This window comes from Phaseolus vulgaris, chromosome 10, assembly GCF_051622355.1.
Source record: "Phaseolus vulgaris cultivar YP4 chromosome 10, ASM5162235v1, whole genome shotgun sequence".
NCBI lineage: Eukaryota > Viridiplantae > Streptophyta > Magnoliopsida > Fabales > Fabaceae > Phaseolus > Phaseolus vulgaris.
Genome location: NC_143507.1, coordinates 42,518,212 through 42,539,973, shown reverse-complemented (window position 1 = coordinate 42,539,973; position 21,762 = coordinate 42,518,212). Strand labels below are relative to the sequence as shown.

At 33.1% G+C, this 21,762-nt stretch overlaps 2 protein-coding genes across 2 annotated transcripts; both read left to right on the top strand.

Moving 5' to 3' along the window:
• Positions 1 to 40: 40 nt before the first annotated feature.
• Positions 41 to 1,607, top strand: LOC137818759 (transcription factor MYB1). Its single transcript, XM_068622358.2, has 3 exons — positions 41 to 241; positions 401 to 530; positions 827 to 1,607. Exons 1-3 carry the CDS (start codon positions 109 to 111, stop codon positions 1,440 to 1,442), a joined length of 879 nt encoding a protein of 292 aa, XP_068478459.2. The 5' UTR covers positions 41 to 108; the 3' UTR covers positions 1,443 to 1,607.
• Positions 1,608 to 17,693: 16,086 nt separating this feature from the next.
• LOC137819258 (ubiquitin-like protein ATG12) lies at positions 17,694 to 20,221 on the top strand. Its single transcript, XM_068623051.2, has 5 exons — positions 17,694 to 17,828; positions 17,904 to 17,962; positions 19,383 to 19,451; positions 19,533 to 19,595; positions 19,877 to 20,221. The coding sequence occupies exons 1-5, from the start codon at positions 17,795 to 17,797 to the stop codon at positions 19,934 to 19,936; spliced, it is 285 nt and encodes a 94-aa protein (XP_068479152.1). The 5' UTR covers positions 17,694 to 17,794; the 3' UTR covers positions 19,937 to 20,221.
• The last annotated feature ends 1,541 nt before the right edge of the window (positions 20,222 to 21,762 follow it).

Below are 21,762 nucleotides of genomic sequence, written 5' to 3'. Positions count from 1 at the left end.
GCGCATACATGATTATGCACCCATCAGCTGCCAACACATATACTATCTCTCTCATTCTCTTGATCACACTTACATTTGTGACTACTTACTTACACGTGCTCAAAAGAGATGGGAAGAAGTCCTTGTTGTTCTAAAGAAGGTTTGAACAAAGGAGCATGGACAGCTCTGGAAGATAAAATTCTGACAGAATACATTAACATCCATGGCGAAGGAAAATGGAGACACCTGCCCAAAAGAGCAGGTGATGATGATGAATGCATGCATGTATATATATATGGATCCACTTACACAGTTTCATATGCATCATTGCTTGATTCGGTTGGAATAACTTGGAAAGTTGAATTGGTTAATCTCAACTTACATCTATATATAGCAGCTTTCTAATGTGGAAATCATGCAGGTCTTAAGAGATGCGGAAAAAGTTGCAGACTGAGATGGTTGAATTATCTCAGGCCTGGCATTAAGAGAGGTAACATCACTAATGATGAAGAGGAGCTCATTATCCGGCTTCACAATCTTCTTGGAAACAGGTATATATCAAAATTCTATAATAAGAAAGACGTAAACATAGATTAGAGATTATCAACTTTTTAATATGAATACTAATTCACTCATAATATGTTTGTATAATATGTTGTCTCGGTACGAATTGTCACTCTAGATGAGATGAGAAAAGTGTGTTAATATCCATATCTAGATAATATGAGAAATTATTTACTTTGAAAACCATGAGTATAGGAAAATTTGTTATTTACATGTATTGATTTGAAAATGGTAGTGTTATAGATTCATAGAATATATAACAGAAGTGTTGCATTGATTTTAGGTGGTCTTTGATTGCTGGAAGGCTTCCGGGACGAACAGACAATGAAATCAAGAATTATTGGAACACCAACATAGGAAGGAAACTTCAAAATGGCACCCCAGGATGCTCCATTACAAATGGTGGTGCAGGAAGCACTTTAAACACAGTTCAGCATGATGAAAACGTTAAGAACCAAGAATGGCACTACGATAAGGGTTCGTGTCTTGTTCAGACTAAAGCAACAAGGTGGACTAAGGTCACAGTCACTAACGAAATTAGTCAACACAATGAAAACAATAAGAGCAATAATGCTGGTGATCATAGCAAAATGAAGGCTTTTCTTGTGTCTCCGTCTTCAGAGAGTAACAATGACCCAGTGTTGAATTTCATGGAAAATCTTGAGATGGATGGCAATTTCTTCTCGGAGCTAATGAATATGGATTTGCCTGAATCATCTTGTCAAGGAAATAATATACTTGAAGATAATGATAACCATTGTTCGGTGGATAAAGGGTATTTATCTCCAAAATCATCCAGTGATACCACTCACTTTCCTTGGGGCGATTCACTATATGACCCAAATTTTGATTTTCTACCAGTGACAACTTTTATGGAGTCCGGATTTGATTGGCTATGAACCAATAAAAGAAAGTAAGAAAACTATAGACTGAGTTAAGCGTGTTTGGAATATTACTTCTTCATTATTTTTAAGACAGTGTTTTTGGCTGAAATAGGCTTCTTCTGATTGTAACATAGACAATATTTGCATGCAGATGTAAATGTTTCTTATCATTGACATTAATTCGATCACGTTACACCTCTTTGAATAAAACTTGATCTAGTTTCAATGCTTCCTTTTACATCAAGTTTCAAATCCTCTTTGTAACAAATAAATGAGAATAGTAAAATATACATATCTATAGAGGAAGAAAAATAAGTGCATTAATTACAATGTGATGATAGAAAAAAAGAAAATGGTTAGTGTTGATGATGAGATATTTGAAAAGATGAAGTGCTTTTATATGGTATATCATGAAATAAATAGTTTCTGCTTAGTGTAGTTAAAAACACAATTTTTGTCCATTCCTTTTGTTCTCCATGCATTGGAATTCGCTAACTTGCACAGAATGATACATGGAGAACAAAAGAACATTAAAAGGTGATATATTAATAAATTGGGTAATAGTTATTATCGTCATGAAAATAACTTGGGTTTTTAATTAGAATAAAAATGAATATGATGAAGGAATGTCATTGGCCCTGTTTGGAAAAGATATTTCTTTCGTGCAAGGGATTACAGAAAAGCTTTTTATGAAACCATCGACAAGCAAAAGGTAATTACGGATTTGGAGTCTTGTTTTTTCTAATTATTAGCTACAAACTCAGATGTTCTTGGAAAGGAACACGAAAGTACTGAAAATCTCTATAATTTGCAAAGGAATGAGATGAACAACTACAGCAGAGAGTTAGGCAGCATGAGAACAAATTCACTGGAAGTTGAACGTGCATATAGGTCGTGGCATTTGTACAAACACTTACTGTTCATTCATGAAATAATTCACCTGCTTTCCCATTCAGGAGACATTCCATTCCACAAATGAATGATTCCACTGTAAGAATCTTGAGTAACGTTACGGTGCCAAACCAATACTTTAGCAGTAATTGATGATGTTTCGATCAACAAGTGAATTCATCTAACTCATTCAGTACCATATATACAAAATTAGATTGAATCATATTCATCTATTTAATTCTATAATCAATAATAGTTCATCTATTAATTTTTTAAAATCTAATATCAATATATAAATCAGATCAAAATTAATTCAATCATTTTTTCACCTTTAAACCATTCTTAAATTTACTTTTTTTTTCACAATTGTTTTTTAACTTTTTTGAAAATATTGTTTTTATGGATGAATGGGATATTCCTCCGCGATAATTTTTTAATAGATGATTGAACTATAATTTTATTAAATAAATCATATTTAATCATATTATTTACTTAAATTTTTAATAAATCAAAATGAATTAATGAATTTTCTTTTACCAATAAAATTTATCTTGTCAACTTCAAATAACATTAACAGTTAACTAATTAATTTTATTATTTTTGTCCAACCGATCATAACAACTATCACCAGTCACCACAAACAATCACCATCACTTAAAAATGAAAAAGAAGTCACCGCACTCTGCACCATATTTAAGGATATTGTTGAAATTAAAAAAAAAATACACAAAGGATCAAGGAGAATATATGAAAGTGCATGAAGAATTTCCAACTTTTTAAATCCGTCCATCCCTATTGTGTTGGCCTACCTAACCTAGGAAGGACACAAGGTAGAATGTTTATTTTTTAAACTTTTAAAAAAGAATCTTATGTTTTTGGAATTAAAATTATTGGTGATCAATATTTTATATAGAACTTTATTTACATTATTTTTTTTTTTATATATTATTTCATTTATTGAAATATTTTTGATATTTATTTTGTTTTGTTAGACATTAAACATTCTTTTACTGGAATATTAAAGTTTGATTCAATTTTATTGATTATACTTACATTTTTATTGTCCAAAAAATAGATCTAAACACAACAAAATAAATTACAAAAAAAATTAAAAAAATTTAAAAGGTGGTAGATCAACCCGTCAACCTACCTTGTAATGAAACATATTACTAATTTCGGTTTGTATAACCTTAACAAACCAGTCTCTTTTGACTCAATCCGCTTTTGACAGGTTAGTGACAGATCGAGCAAAACACACACTAAACTAAACTGACATTTTTGTCATAGTGATATGATAATATTTTATTAAATATGTATATCTTAAGTTTATTTTTTAGTATTTTTTTTACATATTAATGAAAAACGTTTATAAGAGTGATAATACTTTAATTGTTTATTATAAAATTTTTTATTTCATAATTTTTGGAGTAGTTCTTCAAATACAGAAAATATAATAAATTGATGATTATTTTAAGAAAATGGTGAAGTGAATACTTTAGAGTCGATTTTAAGTATTTTAAACGCGGCAATATACTAAATGTTGAAAGCAAAATATTGATTACATTTTTATTTTTATATGTAATAAATATACTTTCTCAATAAAACTTAGCTTTTGATACTTCAGATAAACTTATGGTTTGATGTTATAACAAAAGTGTATTTTTTAAGAAAAAAATGATTTTATTAACACTTTATACATTTTTAGACTAGGATATAAATTTGAAATAAAACTATATAAAAATATTTAATAATTTAACTATTTAATAACTATTAAATATATATTTATAACAAAGTTTTACACATGGATTTTTTTTTTCAGAAAAAGTGTAAAGCGAATCTATACACAGAATAACCGTTTCATCATTCAACAGAAGAATATTTTAAATAATTTAATTTGTACTTTTTTTAATTAACAACAAATTTGATTCCTTTATATATTCTCAATAACATTTAGTGTCTTGTCTAAATTACATTTATTTAACTTATTTCAATTATAAATGATGGATAATAAATAACCCTTGACTACTTGATTTTAACTCGAACTATAGTGATTTTATCCATCTCCATTCTCATTCATTCGATATCCAAATTATTTTATTAATAAAGTTTACGTCAATGTAGGATTATTTTTAAATTCAAATTCTAAACTTTATTATGTACATTTACTGCATCAGCAACTTGCTACTTTTTTCTAAATAACTCCTTTGATTATATCTTCTAGCTTGCTATCTGTTAGATGTTTAAAAAAATAGAAGGCCCGACTAATAATATAATCGTAAATGTAGTTATGGATAAAAATGAAAATTAATATCAAGTCGAGTTAGTCGAGTCTCCCGGGTCCGGGCCGATGTCGAGCCGAACGGGTTCGGGCCGATGTCGGGTGGAGTGGGCTTGGGTCTGTGTCGAGTCGACTGGGCCCTGGCCAATTTCGAGTCGTCTAGGTCCGGACCTGAGCCGATGTCGAGTCATCCAGGCCCGGACTGAGTTCGAGTCGTTCGGGCCCGGACCGTTGTCGAGTTGACTGGGCTCGAGTCGATGTCGAGTGCAGCGGGTCCGGGTAGATGTCGAGTCGATTAGGCCCTGGCTAATGTCGAGCTGAGCGGGCTCGGGCCGATGTCGAATCATCCAAGCTCTGGTCATTGTCGAGTCGTCTGGGCCGATGTTGAGTCGTCTGGGCCCAGGCCGATGTTGAGTCGTCTGGGTCCGGGCCCATGTTGAATCGTCCGGGCCCGGGTCGATGTTGAGTCGATTAGGCTCGGGCTGATGTCAAGCCGAGCGAGCCCGGACTGATGTCGAGTCAAATGGGCTCGGGCTGATGTTGAATCATCCGGCCCGGGCAATTGTCGAGTCGTCTGAGCTCGGGCCGATGTTGAGTCGTCCACTTTAAATGGATTTAAAAAATATCCATTTAAATTTGATCTAGTTAAAATGGATATGGATTTTAAATCCAATCTATTTATTTGGATTTGGATTTAAAACATGACGAGAGCTGATTCAGTTTGTATTTTATATGGAATCTTTAGGCTGGTAACATGTTGAGTTTTATTACTTCTACTAGTTGATGCCTTATTTCCCCTGATAATTTTGACAGAAGTAAAATGTAGTTGAGCACAAGTTATTGTTGTCTTGCTTGGGAATCTCATATTGTTCTAGTCTACATTTCTGTAATGTTTTTGTTTTGTTTGGTGTGTTTAAAAGGATATATAGCAGGGAAGATTACCCTCCCCGAACACCAACAGTAGCTGAATTCCACCAACTTTGGAATCCAAGAGAAGTTTCGCTGTGATAAACCTGATTCAACCAAAAGATGCATTGAATCTATCTCAAGGAACATAGCTCCCAGAACTCATGTTGTATTACAAATTTAGGTTCTAATTCCTGAACATGTCCATCCTCACATGATTTTCTTCATTTTGTGACACATGGGTTCTGATAATTTATACTAAATTAAATTATTATTTTTTTCATTCAGATGAGTTCACAACATTCCGAAGTTTCTTGGCCAATGTTGAATTTTGTTTTCAATCAACACTAAGCATTATAGAATACTTGCAAATCCTCTCGAAAAGTTAAAGAAATACTTTCGATTTTTGATACACTCTTACTACTTAAGAGGAAAAGCTAAAGGTCCCTATAGAAAAAACTTAATACCATATATTATAATTAATATTTAATTAAATAACTTACTTTTCTTCGGATAAATTTCAATTTTAAAATATTAACTTACAATATTTTAAATTCTCTTAACCCATTTTTGCATGAATATTCCATTAAAATATAATTTAAATTAAGTGGTGGACTCAATTTCTACCAATATCAATTTTTCACTTCAAAAAATCAGCACCGATTATATAAAAGCAGTAATAAAATAAGACAACCTTGCTTAAATACATTCTTTTCCACTATTTCCTTTAGAATACTTAGTTTTTTCTATAGGACCTTCAGCTTATGACAGGTGCCGTGGAAGTTTGTTATGTAGATTAAGGATGAGAAAGAAAAGTAAGAAATGTGATGGGAAAAATTGGTTCTTGGATAAAAGGGTTTTTCAATTTTGAACAAAATAAGAGATTGTGTATGTTTGTGTTGTGTGTTTGACCCATATTGATTCTTCTCTTCTTAGCATCATACCAACAAGATAGATTTAGTACTAGTAAATATGTGCATATAATTCCTAAAATATTATGATCATTGGATAAAGTTAATGAATAATTTTCTATACTTTAAGGAGTATTGGCAATTGGTGAGACATGAGATTTAGTAGTAACAAATAAAGCCACTTCATCATAAGTCGAAATCAAACTCATGGAAGAACAACAAAAGGACTTGTATATTTCAACCGTTCAAATTATACTTATCATCTACTGTTGAAATTATACCTATCATAAAACTCTAACCCCTACAGGTAAAATGTAGCAGGTAACAGATAATAGGTGGCAGGTAGCAGGTAATAAGTAGTAACAGGTAAGAGGTAACATGTAACAACTAGAAGATAGCAGATAGCAAGTAACAACTAACAAGTAGCAGGTAATAGGTTGCAGGAAATAGGTAACCGATAGAAGTTAACAGGTAGTAGGTAACATGTAAAAGTTAACAGGTAACAAGTCACAACAAACACGTCACAACTAGCAGGTAGCAGGTAACATGTAAAAGTTAACAGGTAACAAGCCACAGCTACCAGGTAGCAGGTAACAGGTTGTAGGTTGTAGGTTGCAGGTTGCAGGTTGCAGGTTGTAGGTAGCAGGTTGCAGGTAACAGGTAACAGGTAGCAGGTAACAGGTAGCAGGTAGCAGGTAGCAGGTAAAAGGTAGCAGGTAGCATGTAAAAGTTTGCAGGTTGCAGGTAGCAGGTAGCAAGTAGCTGGTAGCCCGTAACAGGTTACAGGTTGTAGGTAGCAGGTTACAGGTTACAGGTAGCACGTAGCACGTAGCAGGTAGAAGTTTGCAGGTTGCAGGTAACAGGTAGCAGGTAACAGGTAGCAGGTAGCAGGTAGCAGGTAACAGGTAGCAGGTAGCAGGTAACATGTAACAAGTAGTAGGTAGCAGGTTGCAGGTAACAGGTAAAAGTTTGCAGGTAGCAGGTAACAGGTAGCAGGTAGCAGGTAACATGTAGCAAGTAGCAGGTAGCAAGTAAAAATTTGCAGGTTGCAGGTAGCAGGTTGGAGGTTGCAGGATGCAGGTAACAGGTAGCAAATTGCAGGTAACAGGTTGCAGTTAACAGGTAACATGTAGCAGGTAGCAGGTAACAGGTAGTAGGTAACAGGTAACAGGTTGTAGGTAGCAGGTAGCAGGTAACAGGTAGCAGGTAGCAGGTAACAGGTAACAATTAACAGGTAGCAGGTAGCAGGTTGCATGTTGCAGGTAACAGGTAACAGGTAGCAGGTAACAGGTAGTAGGTTGCAGGTAGCAGATAACAGGTAGCACGTAGAAGGTAGCAGGTAACAGGTAGCAGGTAGCAGGTTGCATGTTGCAGGTAACAGGTAACAGGTAGCAGGTAACAGGTAGTAGGTTGCAGGTTGCAGGTAGCAGATAACAGGTAGCACGTAGAAGGTAGCAGGTAGCAGGTAAAAGTTTGCAGGTTTCAGGTAGCAGGTAACAGGTAGCAAGTAGCTGGTAGCCTGTAACAGGTTACAAATTGCAGATAGCAGGTTGTAGGTAGCAGGTTACAAGTTACAAGTAGCATGTTACAGGTTACAGGCAGCAGGTAGAAGGTAGCACGTAGCACGTAGCAGGTAGAAGTTTGCAGGTTGCATGTAGAAGTTTGCAGGTTGCATGTAGCAAATAGCAGGCTGCTGGTAGCAAGTAACAGGTAGCAAGTAGCAGGCTGCAGGTAGCAAGTAACAGGTAGCAAGTAGCAGGCTGCACGTCCTGGCTTTTCTTCCCTGTATCTTCCTTTTGTGATTTGTTTATGGACGTGCCTCGTTATCTCGGTGCAAACAACATATGAAAGTACTTGTGTGAATTTTTTCAGCGCAATACGGATCCATAATAAAATAGCAGAATTTAGGGCAGAATTTTACAAGTTTTTGTAGAGGATAACCTTGGTTTGCATATAATTTCTAAAAAATTCTCCCGAGATAATTTTTTCCTGAAATTCCATGTAAGAATCTTCACTGAATTTGGGACAAAACGCGACGAATTTAAGGTCAAACGGGTGAGTATTCACCCACGAATAAAATAAAACAGTTTCACACACATACGAAACTTCCTTTCAGCCCTGGCAGTGATCGATAAAAAATTTATTGTAAATCTTGTGGGACGAATATGGGGCTCAAATCTCATCCAAAACTCAATCCACACCGTGACGAACGTGTGGTAAAAATTTCAGACCAAAATACCCAAGGAGTAAGGCGTAGTAAGTCCCACACCGAGAGTGAACAAAACTGGTTTTCCGAAAACAAAACATCCTGGCTTTTCTTCCCCGTATCTTCTTTTTGTGATTTGTTTATGGACGTGCCTCCTTATCTGGGTGCAAAAAACATATGAAAGTACTTGTTTGAATTTTTTCAGCGCAATACGGACATATAGTAAAATTGCAGAATTTAGGGCGAAATTTCACAAGTTTTTGTAGAGGATAGCCTTGGTTTGCATAGAATTTCTCAAAAATTCTCCCGAGATAGTTTTTTCCTGAAATTCCACGTACGAATCTCCACTGAATTTGGGACAAAACGCGACGAATTTAAGGTCAAACGGGTGAGTATTCACCCACGAAAAAAATCAAACAGTTTCACACACATACGAAACTTCTTTTCAACCCTGGCAGTGGTCGATAAAAATTTTATTGTAAATTTTGTGGGACGAATCTGGTGCTCTAATCTCATCCAAAACTCAATAGACACAGTGACGAACGTGTGGTAAAAAATTCATACCAAAATACCCAAGGAGTAAGGCGTAGTAAATCCCAGACCGAGAATGAACAAAACTGCACTTCCGAAAAAAAAAACGTCATGGCTTTTCTTCCCCGTATCTTCATTTTGTGATTTGTTTATGGACGTGCCTCCTTATCTGGATGAAAACAACATATCAAAGTACTTGTGTGAATTTTTTTTTCAGCGCAATAAGGACCCATAATAAAATTGCAGAAATTAGGATGAAATTTCACAAGTTTTTGTAGAGGATAGCATTGGTTTGCACAGAATTTCTGAAAAATTCTCCCAAGATAGTTTTTTCCTGAAATTTCAGGTAAGAATCTCCACTGAATTTGGGACAAAACGCGATGAATTTTAGGTCAAACGGGTGAGTATTCACCCACGAAAAAAATCAAACAGTTTCGCACACACAACGAATCTTCCTGTCAGCCCTGGCAGTGATCAGTAAAAAGTTTATTGTCAATCTTGTGGGACGAATCTGGGCTCAAATCTCAGCCAAAACTCAATAGACACAGTGACGAACTTCTGGTCAAAATTTCAGACCAAAACACCCAAGGAGTAAGGCGTAGTAAGTCCCAGACCGAGAGTGAGCAAAATTGGTTTTCCGGAAACAATACGTCCTGCCTCTTCCTCCCTATATCTTCCTTTTGTGATTCATTTATGGACGTGCCTCCGTACCTGGGTGCAAACAACATATGAAAGTACTTGTGTGAGTTTTTTCAGTGTAATACGGACGCAGAATAAAAATTGCAGAAAGTATGGCGAAATTTCACAAGTTTCGGTAGAGGATAGATAACCTTGCTTTGCACGAAAATTTCTGAAAAATTCTACCGAGATAGTTTTTTCCTGAAATTTCACGTAAGAATCTCCACTGAATTTGGGACGAAACACGAGAAATTTCGGGTCAAACAGATGAGTATTCACCCACGAAAAAAATCAAACAGTTTCACATACAAACGAACCTTGCTTTCAGCCCTGGCAGAGTGATCAGTAAAAAATTTATTGCCAGTCTTGTGGGACGAATCTGGGGCTCAAATCTCAGCCAATAATCAATAGACACAATGACGAATATTTGGTCAAAATTTCATACCAAAACACCCAAGGAGTAAGGCGAAGTAAGTCCCAGAGCCGAGAGTGAACAAAACTGGTTTTCCAAAAACAAAACGTCCTGGCTTTTCTTCTCCGTATCTTCCTTTTGTGATTCGTGTATGGACGTGCTTCCTTACCTGGGTGGAAACAACATATGAAAGTACTTGTGTGGATTTTTCAGCGTAATACGGACGCAGAATAAAAATTGCAGAAAGTATGGCGAAATTTCACAAGTTTCTGTAGATGTTAGCCTTGGTTTGCACGAAAATGTCTGAAAAATTTTCCCAGAATAGTTTTTTTTCTGAAATTTCACGTAAGAATCTCCACTGAATTTGGAACGAAACGCGATGAATTTTAGGTCAAACGGGTGAGTATTCACCCACGAAAAAAATCAAACAGTTTCGCATACAAACGAACCTTCCTTTCAGCCCTGGCAGTGATCAGTAAACAATTTATTGTCAGTCTTGTGGGACGAATCTGGGGCTCAAATCTCAGCAAAAACTCAATAGACACAGTGATGAACGTCTGGTCAAAATTTCAGACCAAAACACCCAAGGAGTAAGGCGCACTAAGTCCCAGACCGAGAGTGAACAAAATTGGTTTTCCAAAAACAAAACGTCCTGAATTTTCTTCCCCGTATCTTCTTTTTGTGATTCGTTTATGGACATGCCTCCTTACCTGGGTGCAAACAAAAGTACTTGTGTGAGTTTTTTCATTGCAGTACGGATGCCGAATAAAAATTGCAGAAAGTAGGACCAAATTTCATAAGTTTCGGTAGAGGATAGCCTTGGTTTGCACGAAAATTTCTGAAAAATTCTCCCGAAATAGTTTTTTCCTGAAAGTCCACATAAGAATCTCCACTGATTTTGGCACGAAAAGCGACAAATTTTGGGTCAAACGGATGAGAAATCAAACAGTTTCACACACAAACGAAACTTCCTTTCAGCCCTGGCAGTGATCAATAAAAAATTTATTGTCAATCTAGTGGGACGAATCTGGGGCTCAAATCTCAGCCAAAACTCAATAGACACAGTGACGAACGTCTGGTCAAAATTTCAGACCAAAACTCCCAAGGAGTAAGGCGTAGTAAGTCCCAGACTGAGAGTGAACAAAACTGGTTTTCCGAAAACAAAACATCCTAGCTTTTCTTCTCCGTATCTTCTTTTTGTGATTCGTTTATGGACGTGCCTCCTTACCTGGGTGCAAAAAACATATGAAAGTACTTGTGTGAAGTTTTTCAGCGCAATACGGACTCAGAATAAAAATTGCAGAAAGTGGGGCGAAATTTCACAAGTTTCGATAGAGGATAGCCTTGGTTTGCACGAAAATTTCTGAAAAATTCTCTCGAATGCAGTGGTTAAATTTTATGGTTTAAACCAGCAAAATTTGATAAATCACTACAATTAATTCAATTCATATATTATACTTTATTAAAGTAATAATACAATATAATTAATTCAATTCATATTTAATAAGGTTATTTAAGCTTAATGTTAGAATGTAAAGTTTATACTAATTTGACTTAAACAGGACATTCCTTTGAATATAAGATCTGATGCGATTCCAATTTCACCTTAACAAAAGGCTTGCAAAGTAGCAAAGCATTATTATTGGTGATGCATTTTCTGCTTCCAACAGTGATGCTACAAAGAAATTCCTCAAGACAAAACAAAGAAATTTTTTATAACAATGCACCCAAAGATATTTATAGGTATGTTCTTGTACATAAATTTTATCAAAGTTTATGGAGGATTTAATAATTAAACGATTCCAATCATGTAACTATTGGATTGTGCTTGTCATTTTTAAAATATCTGAGAGGATGAAAATCTATTATAAAGAAAAAAACTTCAAAATTTCATCCTTTTATAAAATTATGAGTACAAGCCATTAGTCACATGTTTTGAACGAAATAATTATAAATTTTTATATAGTTAGATTTAATTAATCATCATCTCTATCCAATATATGTGATTGTGCATGTCGTCATGAATCAAAATACCTCACACAACATTATCCATGAAAACACATTAAGAAAAACTATTGTTTCTTGTGTTTTACACGTTTCATGTCTTGTTCTGATATACAACTTTGGAAGATGACAAAATGACATGCAAACCATAAATGCATTACTCTTACATAAGTATTTTCTACAAACTGAGTCATGCAGCAGCTTCAATACAAATGGAACTCATGTAAGGTTTAGATTCAAATTCATTATTATGCTTTCCACACTTCTAAACTTTTCTAAAGTTTAATAGGTAAATGTAAGATATAAATGCATGATGCATTTATCTTATATCAATGCATAAAATATCAGTGAAAAACATTACATAGTATAAGGAATGTTATTTGGTTAGCATCCCAAAACTATATGCAATATAATAATATAAGTAAGAAAATTATATAAACTTTATTTTTGTGAGAAATGTTAAAAAGTTAAACATAATTATGTTGCATTAGTTTTGGATGCTAATCTAATGAGATTTTTTATACTATGTGACTTTCTTTTGCTGTGAAAGATTAAATACTCATATTTTTATGCATTGAGATAAGTTACACGAATGCATGCATTTGTTTTATATCTCACATATCCAATTTTACATTTACCTATACAACGTTAGAAGTGTGGAAAATTCAGTGATAAATTTGCATGCATGTCTAAAACATAGATAGACCCTATGGTGTATTCTAATTATTATGACAATTTATTAAAAAAAAGTGAAGAATAAAGAGATTTAAAAGTTAATCCTTTCATAATATGATTTATAAAATTCTAACTACAACTAATTAGTCACATGGTTTAGATTCAATTGGTTATAAAATATTACATGTTTAGATTTAATTAATCATGACATTTATTTTATACATATGTACCTATGAATCATAATAGGTTTACAATACATATATTAATAAATATATAAAAAAAATATGTTAAATGAAGTAAAATAATAATAAAAGATATCAAATTAACAAATTTTAATTGTTCATGTAGTGGAAATATTGTTCAATCTACACTATGTTGCATATATCAATATTTTTAATGATTATTTAGGATTTAAGGTTTAAGATTTTTTTTTTCTTAAAAATCTTTCTCTTCATTTTGAATTGGTTTTCTTTATAAGAAGGGTTTGGACACTCTTTAAATATCTGGTTTAATTTTTATTTTATTTTTTGATAAAAAAAATATTTCAATCTGCATTATATTTAACATTGTTTTTTTTTTCCTTCTGATATGACATAACAAGCAAAGTATCAAAGTATTATTGTCAAAGATTTTTTTTTTTTTCTAGTTTTAAAGAATTATTGTTTTGCAGAGAATTCCAGTTCCAACTGTGATGTATTTAAAAATTCTTCAAAACAGAACAAAGAAAGCTTCCAATAGAAAAAAAAAAGAATATAGGTGAGAGTTAATCACTTTATATTTTTCACTGTCAGGACCGAAAGGAAGGTTCGTTTGTGTATGAAACTGTTTGATTTTTTTCGTGGGTGAATACTCATCCGTTTGACCTGAAATTCATCGCGTTCTATCCCAAATTCAGTGCAGATTCTTACGTGAAATTTTAGGAAAACACAATTTCGGGAGAATTTTTTGAAAATTTTGTGCAAACCAAAGCTATCCTCTACCAAAACTTGTGAAATTTCGCCCTACTTTCTGCAATTTTTATTCTGGGTTCGTATTGCGCTGAAAAAGTTCACACAAGTACTTCCATTTGTTGTTTGCATCCAGGTAAGGAGGCACGTCCATAAAAGAATCACAAAAAGGAGATACGGGGAAGAAAACCAATGATGTTTTGTTTTCGGAAAACCATTTTTGTTCACTCTCGGTCTAGGACTTACCGCGCCTTATTCCTTGGATGTTTTGGCCCGAAATTTTTACCAGACGTTCGTCACTGTGTCTACTGATTTTTGGCTGAGATTTGAGCCCCAGATTCGTCCCACAAGATTGGCAATAAATTTTTTTATTGATCACTGCCAGAGTTGAAAGGAAGGTTCGTATGTGTGTGAAACTGTTTGAATATTTTTGTGGGTGAATACTCATCCGATTGACCTTAAATTTGTCGCATTTTGAACCAAATTCAGTGGAGATTCTTACGTAGAATTTCAGGAAAAAACTATTTCGGTAGAATTTTTCAAGAATTCTCGTGCAAACCAAGGCTATCATCTATCAAAACTTGTGAAATTTCGCCCTAGTTTCTGCAATTTTTATTTTGCATCCTATTGCACTGAGAAAATTCACACCACTACTTTCATATTTTGTTTGCACCCAGGTAAGGAGGCACGTCCATAAATGAATCACAAAAAGAAGATACGGGGAAGAAAAGTCAGGACGCTTTGTTTTCGGAAAACTAGTTTTGTTCACACTCGGTCTGGGACTTACTGCGCCTTACTCCTTGGGTGTTTTGGCCTGAAATTTTTACCAGATGTTCGTCACTGTGTCTACTGATTTTTGGCTGAAATTTGAGCCCCAGATTCGTCCCACAAGACTGGCAATAAATTGTTTATTGATCACTGCCAGGGCTGAAAGGAAGGTTCGTTTATGTGTGAAACTGCTTGATTTTTTTTGTGAGTGAATACTCATCCGTTTGACCCGAAATTTGTCGCGTTTCGTCCGAAATTCAGTGGAGATTCTTACATGTAATTTCAAGAAAAAACTATTCTGGGCAAATTTTTCAGAATTTTTCGTGCAAACCAAGGCTATCCTCTTCCAAAACTTGTGAAATTTCGCCCTAGTTTCTGCAATTGTTATTCTGCGTTCGTATTGCGCTGAGGAAATTCAAACAAGTACTTTCGTATGTTTTTTGCACCCAGATAAGGAGGCACGTCCGTAAACGAATCACAAAAAGAAGATACGGGGAAGAAAAGGCAGGACAATTTGTTTTCAGAAAACCAGTTTTGTTCACTCTCGGTCTGGGACTTAGTGCGCCTTACTCCCTGGGTGTTTTGGCCTGAAATTTTTCCCAGACGTTCGTCACCATGTCTACTGATTTTTGGCTGAGATTTGAGCCCCAGATTCGTCCCACAAGATTGGCATAAATTTTTTATTGATCACTACCAGGGCTGAAAGGAAGGTTCGTATGTGTGTGAAACTGTTTGAATTTTTTCGTGGGTGAATACTCTTCCGTTTGACCTTAAATTTGTTGCATTTTGAACCAAATTCAGTGGAGATTCTTACGTAGAATTTCAGGAAAAAAAAATATTTTGGGCGAATTTTTCAAGAATTTTCGTGCAAACCAAAGCTATCCTCTACCAAAACTTGTGAAATTTCGCCCTAGTTTCTGCAATTTTTATTCTGCGTCCGTATGGCGCTGAGGAAATTCAAACAAGTACTTTCATATGTTGTTTGCACCCAGGTAAGGAGGCACATCCATAAACGAATCACAAAAAGAAGATACGGGGAAGAAAAGCCAAGACTTCTTGTTTTTGGAAAACTAGTTTTGTTCACTCTCGGTCTGGGACTTACTGCGCCTTACTCCTTGGTTGTTTTGGCCTGAAATTTTTCCTAGACGTTCGTCACTGTGTCTACTGATCATTAAAAGTTCCTTATCAGGTAGAAGTTTATTCATGTGTATTCACATTTTGTTTTTATCATTATCCTATATCCGTATTTTTTTAGTTTTTCACTATCACATGCATATTTTAAATGTATTTTTTTTAATGAGATGAATGGTAATTTTAAAAAAAAAAATCAAATGGATAGCAGGTTCTAAGGTTTAGGAATCTATCTAATAATATAAGAGAAATTAATGCAAATAATATATTATGAGTGATTTATTTTGATAAGAATTGCAGGATGCACATAATTGTTGGTACTAGAATCTACCATTTTTGTTCTCTCTTTCTTCTAGGAATAATATGGATGGCACACACGGTTTCTCTCACACTTATGAGACACTCTCAATTGTTTCTCTTTCACACTCACGTTGTTGTTATCACACACTCACAATTGTTTCTATCAAATTTTCTGGCACATTGAGCTCTAATACCAATTGTTGAACAAACATAAGATATTTACGAAGCACGTGTTGTTGAATTCAAAATACAATATAGGCTATATAGTACAATCTCAAAACAAAACAAAGAAAATATCTTTTGCATTCGCTAATTTGATGCATTAAATAATCGATGGTTTCCTAAAAATATGCACTATATTTTAACATACATATCTCTAAAAAATTGATAAAGAATTAACCACCTTATTTAAAACATAAAAAAAACTCTATTTATTTAAATAAATTCAAAATAATAATTCTAATTGGTAGCACGTAGCAACCATCAATCCATCAAATCAAAACCATCACCGTCGTCCAAACCCTCACCAATGGACCGTCAATGCCCACCAAGACCAGTAGCACAAACAACAGTTTAACTCTACTTTGTGTTTCTCTGCTAATCGTTTTTGCATCTCATCTTTCGTAATTGATATTGAATGGAGTCAAAGGTAAATTGCACTGTAGCGATTTGGATATAGGTTTCTTTTTTTATAAACTCTTGTTAAAGCCCATTTAATGGAAAAAATAATTTAAGTTTTTCCATAAACTAACTTATGCATCTGATCTTTATATAGCATTTCTCATCTTACTTCTTTATGGCTTAGGTTCATAAATTGATTTTAAGTTCATTCTCCCTTTGTTCTTCCCCCTCTTCTTCTTGTTTATGAAGAGTCCTTGGTATCATCAATTCCCTTCATTTTTTAAGCTAATTATTTTTTCATTTGATGTTTGATAATTTATAGTGATTGGAACCAAAATGCTTCATTGCCCGTTTGTGATTTAGACAAACTTCTTGTAAGCTTGCTTGTTCCAAAAAAAGGAACAAAAAAATTAAGGTAAACCTATGAATTCAAATTAACTTATGCACTTCATTTTTATACAACATTTCTGATCTTACTTCTCTGTAGCTTAGGTGCATACTTTGATTTTAAATTATGGGGAAATTCATTTTATTTTACTTTAGTTTTACATGATGATGAGTTGTTACTGTATTTTTTATTTTTTATTTGATTTGTTTTAGAATTTTGTCTTTTTTAATCATCTTTTTTATTTTAAAATTAAATTTATTATTTTTTAACTAATTATCAAATAGTTAAAAGTAATTTTATACCACCATATAAATTATTATCGTAAATCTATAATATAGTTTGTATATATAAAAAAAATATTTCAAATTTTGATTATGATGAAAATAATCATTTATCTTTAGATTTTATAAACATTAAAATGCTATTAAATATTATTTATAATTCTAAAATAAACTTAAACAGACTTAGACCCCATGAATTTTGTTAGAGAAAATACTTATACGAACAGAAGAACGTGTTTTCTCACATATATATATTAAAATAAATTTTTGTATTAAAAAGAAAAATACTAAATCTAAAACCAAATTTAAATTTGCTTAGAGAAAACATATTTAAATGTATTATTAATAAGAGAAAACCTGCTGTGTGGATGGTTGTTCAAAGAGGAGAAACAGGGATAATTGTGAAGGAATCGCATCACATTACAGTGAACTGAGGACAATGTCTGCTGAATCGCCAAGTTCTGTTCGTAAAGGTACCATGTTCCTTCCTCAATCAATCAAACTTTTTCCCTTTCTTTTTCTGAATTTGGTTTTTCTCTCTGTTGCAGTGGTCATTCATCTCAGAGCCACCGGTGATGCTCCTATTCTCAAGCAATCTAAGTTCAAGGTATTTCCTTTCCACCTTCCTCTTTAATGGGTGTCTTTTATTTCTCCAAATTCCTCATCAAAATTGTAATTGAACTCTCTTTGCATGCTTTCCTCTTTTTTGAAATAAAGAAGAAGAAGGTTTTTTATGCCAATTATGATTTATTTGTTTCAAATTCAAGTTTGTGGGTGTGGGATGGTGCATAAATCTGAATAGATGGAAGGTATAATCTTGCGATCGGATTTAGTAAGGGTTTCAATGACCTAGGAATGCGAATTTTCATAATTGGTTATGTTAACCCAAATGAATTTTCACGTCTTAAATTATAGATAAGATCTTCTATTTGTGCCTTCGTTTATATTTACCTGGACGGTGATGAAGATATGCTGGATAAGTAAATAATGTAGTATTGACTGAAAAGTTCAGTGTGGTTTATGTGAACTGATAAACCAGGATAAACTTATTTATTTTTCTTCTGAGCATAAGAGTAGTAACTGAACGACGTTGTGATTTGGCTTGATTTGAAGATCCCAATTTGTGGTTCTTTTGAGCTTGAGAGGCTGTCAATTGCATTTTTTAAGGACTGCAGATAATGATTGCCTAAAATTAGATGAGTCGGGGTGTGTTCTAGGATCATGGCTGGTGCTTGCTTGAATTGGTTTGCAATGGTAACCCAAGATTTCGTGTCTTAGTTCACAGTGGTTGGTTAGGATGTAACTCGTGCAAGGAAGCAGCATGATAATCATTGTGAGGAACATTCTAGATGCAATTTACTTTGAAGTGTACAAAATAATGTTCTTGTTTCACATTTCTGCATCAATATTGTTGTATTTAAATATTTTTTACTTGTTCTTTTTCTGCTTCTATTACTTGCCAGTTGTATTTCTGTTCTTATTCCCTCTACCATCTACATTTGGAATGACACGAAATATTACTCTCGTGAACTCTTTCGGATAGGCCATTGCTGAATTTTTCCATTTCAGAATTTCACTCTATCCAGTTCTGTAACATGATGAACTAGTTGTAATTGAGTTAAACTATGTCAATTTGTTATTACTAAAAACTATGACCAAACTATATCTCACTGGGTGGGACTGGTTAAATGGATGATAGATTCTATTGGGATCCATAAAAAAATTCTGCAAAATAGATACAGCTTTAGATCTTTTTATGTAGTTTATCCTACCTTTCTTAGTTCTTCTATCCATTTAAACTGGACTCCCTTTTATTTAATATGCACTGTACTATCCATGTTATTTTCTCTCTAATTGAAATTACACTCCGAATTTTGTGTTCATGGTGGGGAAAGAAGAATACAAACTATCTTTCTGTTTGGCTTGTCTGTGCTTGTTGCTGATAAGAAAAAGTTGTCAATTCAAGTTTTAATGTCATTATTTTAACAATGCTTGCTATGAATTCTACATATATTTTTATATGGCAGATAGCAGGAACTGATAAATTCGCTAAAGTGATAGATTTTCTTCGCCGGCAGCTCCACAGGGAGACATTGGTAAAATGTCATTGTGTATTCTGTTCCCATCTATTTCTCTGAAGGTTTTGCATACTCAATTTTGATTTCCTAATTTTGCAGTTTGTGTATGTCAATAGTGCTTTTTCACCAAACCCTGATGAATTGGTCATTGATCTGTTTAATGTAAGACATCACCTGATCCCATCTTTTCCACTGATTTTTATATCTTCATTGAATGTAGATCGTGCAGATTTATGATTCTTGTGCTACAGTTACTTATATTTCTCGCAATTATAATATTTCTTTCATCTCATGTAGGAAAAATTTTAGGTTTATGCCTGACAGTATGTTTATTTGATGAAAGTAAATAGATGCTGTTAAAAAATTTAGCAGTATTTGTTAGAAGTTGTTTTTAACATTTTTTTATCATTGAGTTATTTATTTCCTTTCTCTTATTTTTGTAGAATTTTGGTTTTGATGGAAAACTGGTGGTGAACTACGCCTGCTCCATGGCGTGGGGCTAACCCTGAATGGTGGTTGCTGGTTACCAAAGCTCCAAATTGTGAATACATATTGCTTCATTTCAGAAACTGGGACATGCATATAATCACAGTACACCATTTCTTTTTAACTAGGATCTTACAGGATAAGTGAAGAAAACCTGGACAGGACTCTAACCTGGATATTTCTTATTCATTTTCTAATTGTTATTGTGTATTTTTGTATATTTATGCATGGCTACTAGAATCTTGTTTTGGTATACTTCTCCGTAAATATTTATATAGAAAAGTTAACAAAAATTGATAATATATGAATTATGTTGGTGTTTTATGTTTTTCTATTTATTCGATCTAGTTAACTACAGGACAAGGACAAATTCTTTCTGCACCTTATATTTTAATTCCAAAATATGGAATACAGAATTCATAATGCAAAAATTGTATTTTGTGTAATAAGGCAAACATTTTTCATAATGGAAAATTTGTGTTTAGAATTGTGTAATATGGAATGTAAATTTTCTATAAAGCTAATTGAGAAGGGTAATTTTGATATTTTCGACGTATGAGGTGCAGGAAGAAATGCCTGGAGTTGCAAAAAGAATTTGCCCAGGACAAGAATTTAGTAACAGGTTTTATGATCAGCCCACCTTTTATATGAGAATTTCTTTTTGCACCCCGATAATTTCCTTACGCACCCTCATAACTATGAAAATGTCCACTTTGTTTGTTTGTTTGTTTGATTGATGAAAAAAAGTTTTATGTATAATCTGAAAACTTTTTTTACTTTCATAGTGGAACGTGGAAGCTTTGTTTACCGAATTAGAAGTCAAAATTAATTTATCGATGTATACTGAGTTATTTTTTACATGAAAAAAGTTTTTTAATTATATAATTTATATTTTGAAAGTCATTTTTATATTAAAAAATAATCTTTTTAGGTTAGACAATTTGAAAGTCATTTAAAAAAATTCAGATTGTACAACCTAATTATATTTTTTTATTAAAAACTTTTGAAATGTATAACTTAAGAGTTTTTTTTATTGTAAAGTCTAGGAGTAATTTTTTAACTTACAAACTATACAATTTTAAAAAAATTATGTAAAAAATAACTTCTTAATTATATAATTTGAAACATTAGTTCTTTTGATACAACATAGACAACAATGAGAACAATGAGAAAAGGAGGTGATAGTGGCGATGGCAAATAAGCAATTTTATCTATTAACCAGCCATGAGGTGCAGAAAGAAATAACACTTTCACATTTGTTTTTCAAGGCACAGGACCCATTTTACAATAACACAAATTATCGAATTGGAGTCAAGAAGTTTATTAATAACTTTTTTTAATTAAATTCGTTTTAGTTTTACAGTTTGTATTTACTCCTGAACTAGAAAATAGAACCACGTTCGTTTAAATGAGTTTTCTGGAAGAATTTTAGAAGATTTTTTTTTTCTATATATTATAAATATAAGTAAGAAAAACTTGTATAATTTTTTAAAATTTAATTAAAGTCCAAAGTAATTTTAATTTACAAAATATTTTATTTCATGTTTTTTTATAGTTTTCTCATTCTTTAATAAACATTCTTATTTATTTATTTTTCTCATTTAGAATTTTTTTTGTTTCAAAACAAAGAAAAAACGAAGATAGAAAGCACCAAAATAAAAGAGAAACACGTAAAAAGAAAATATTAAATATTAAACTTTTCGCATAAATATGAACTTGTTTTAGAAAGTATATATACAATTATAAACATTCTGTTAAAATAATGTAAATAAATAATAGAATAAGATAATATTGTAAAGTTCAATAAATAGGTTTAAAAAATTTAAAATATATTTAATAATTA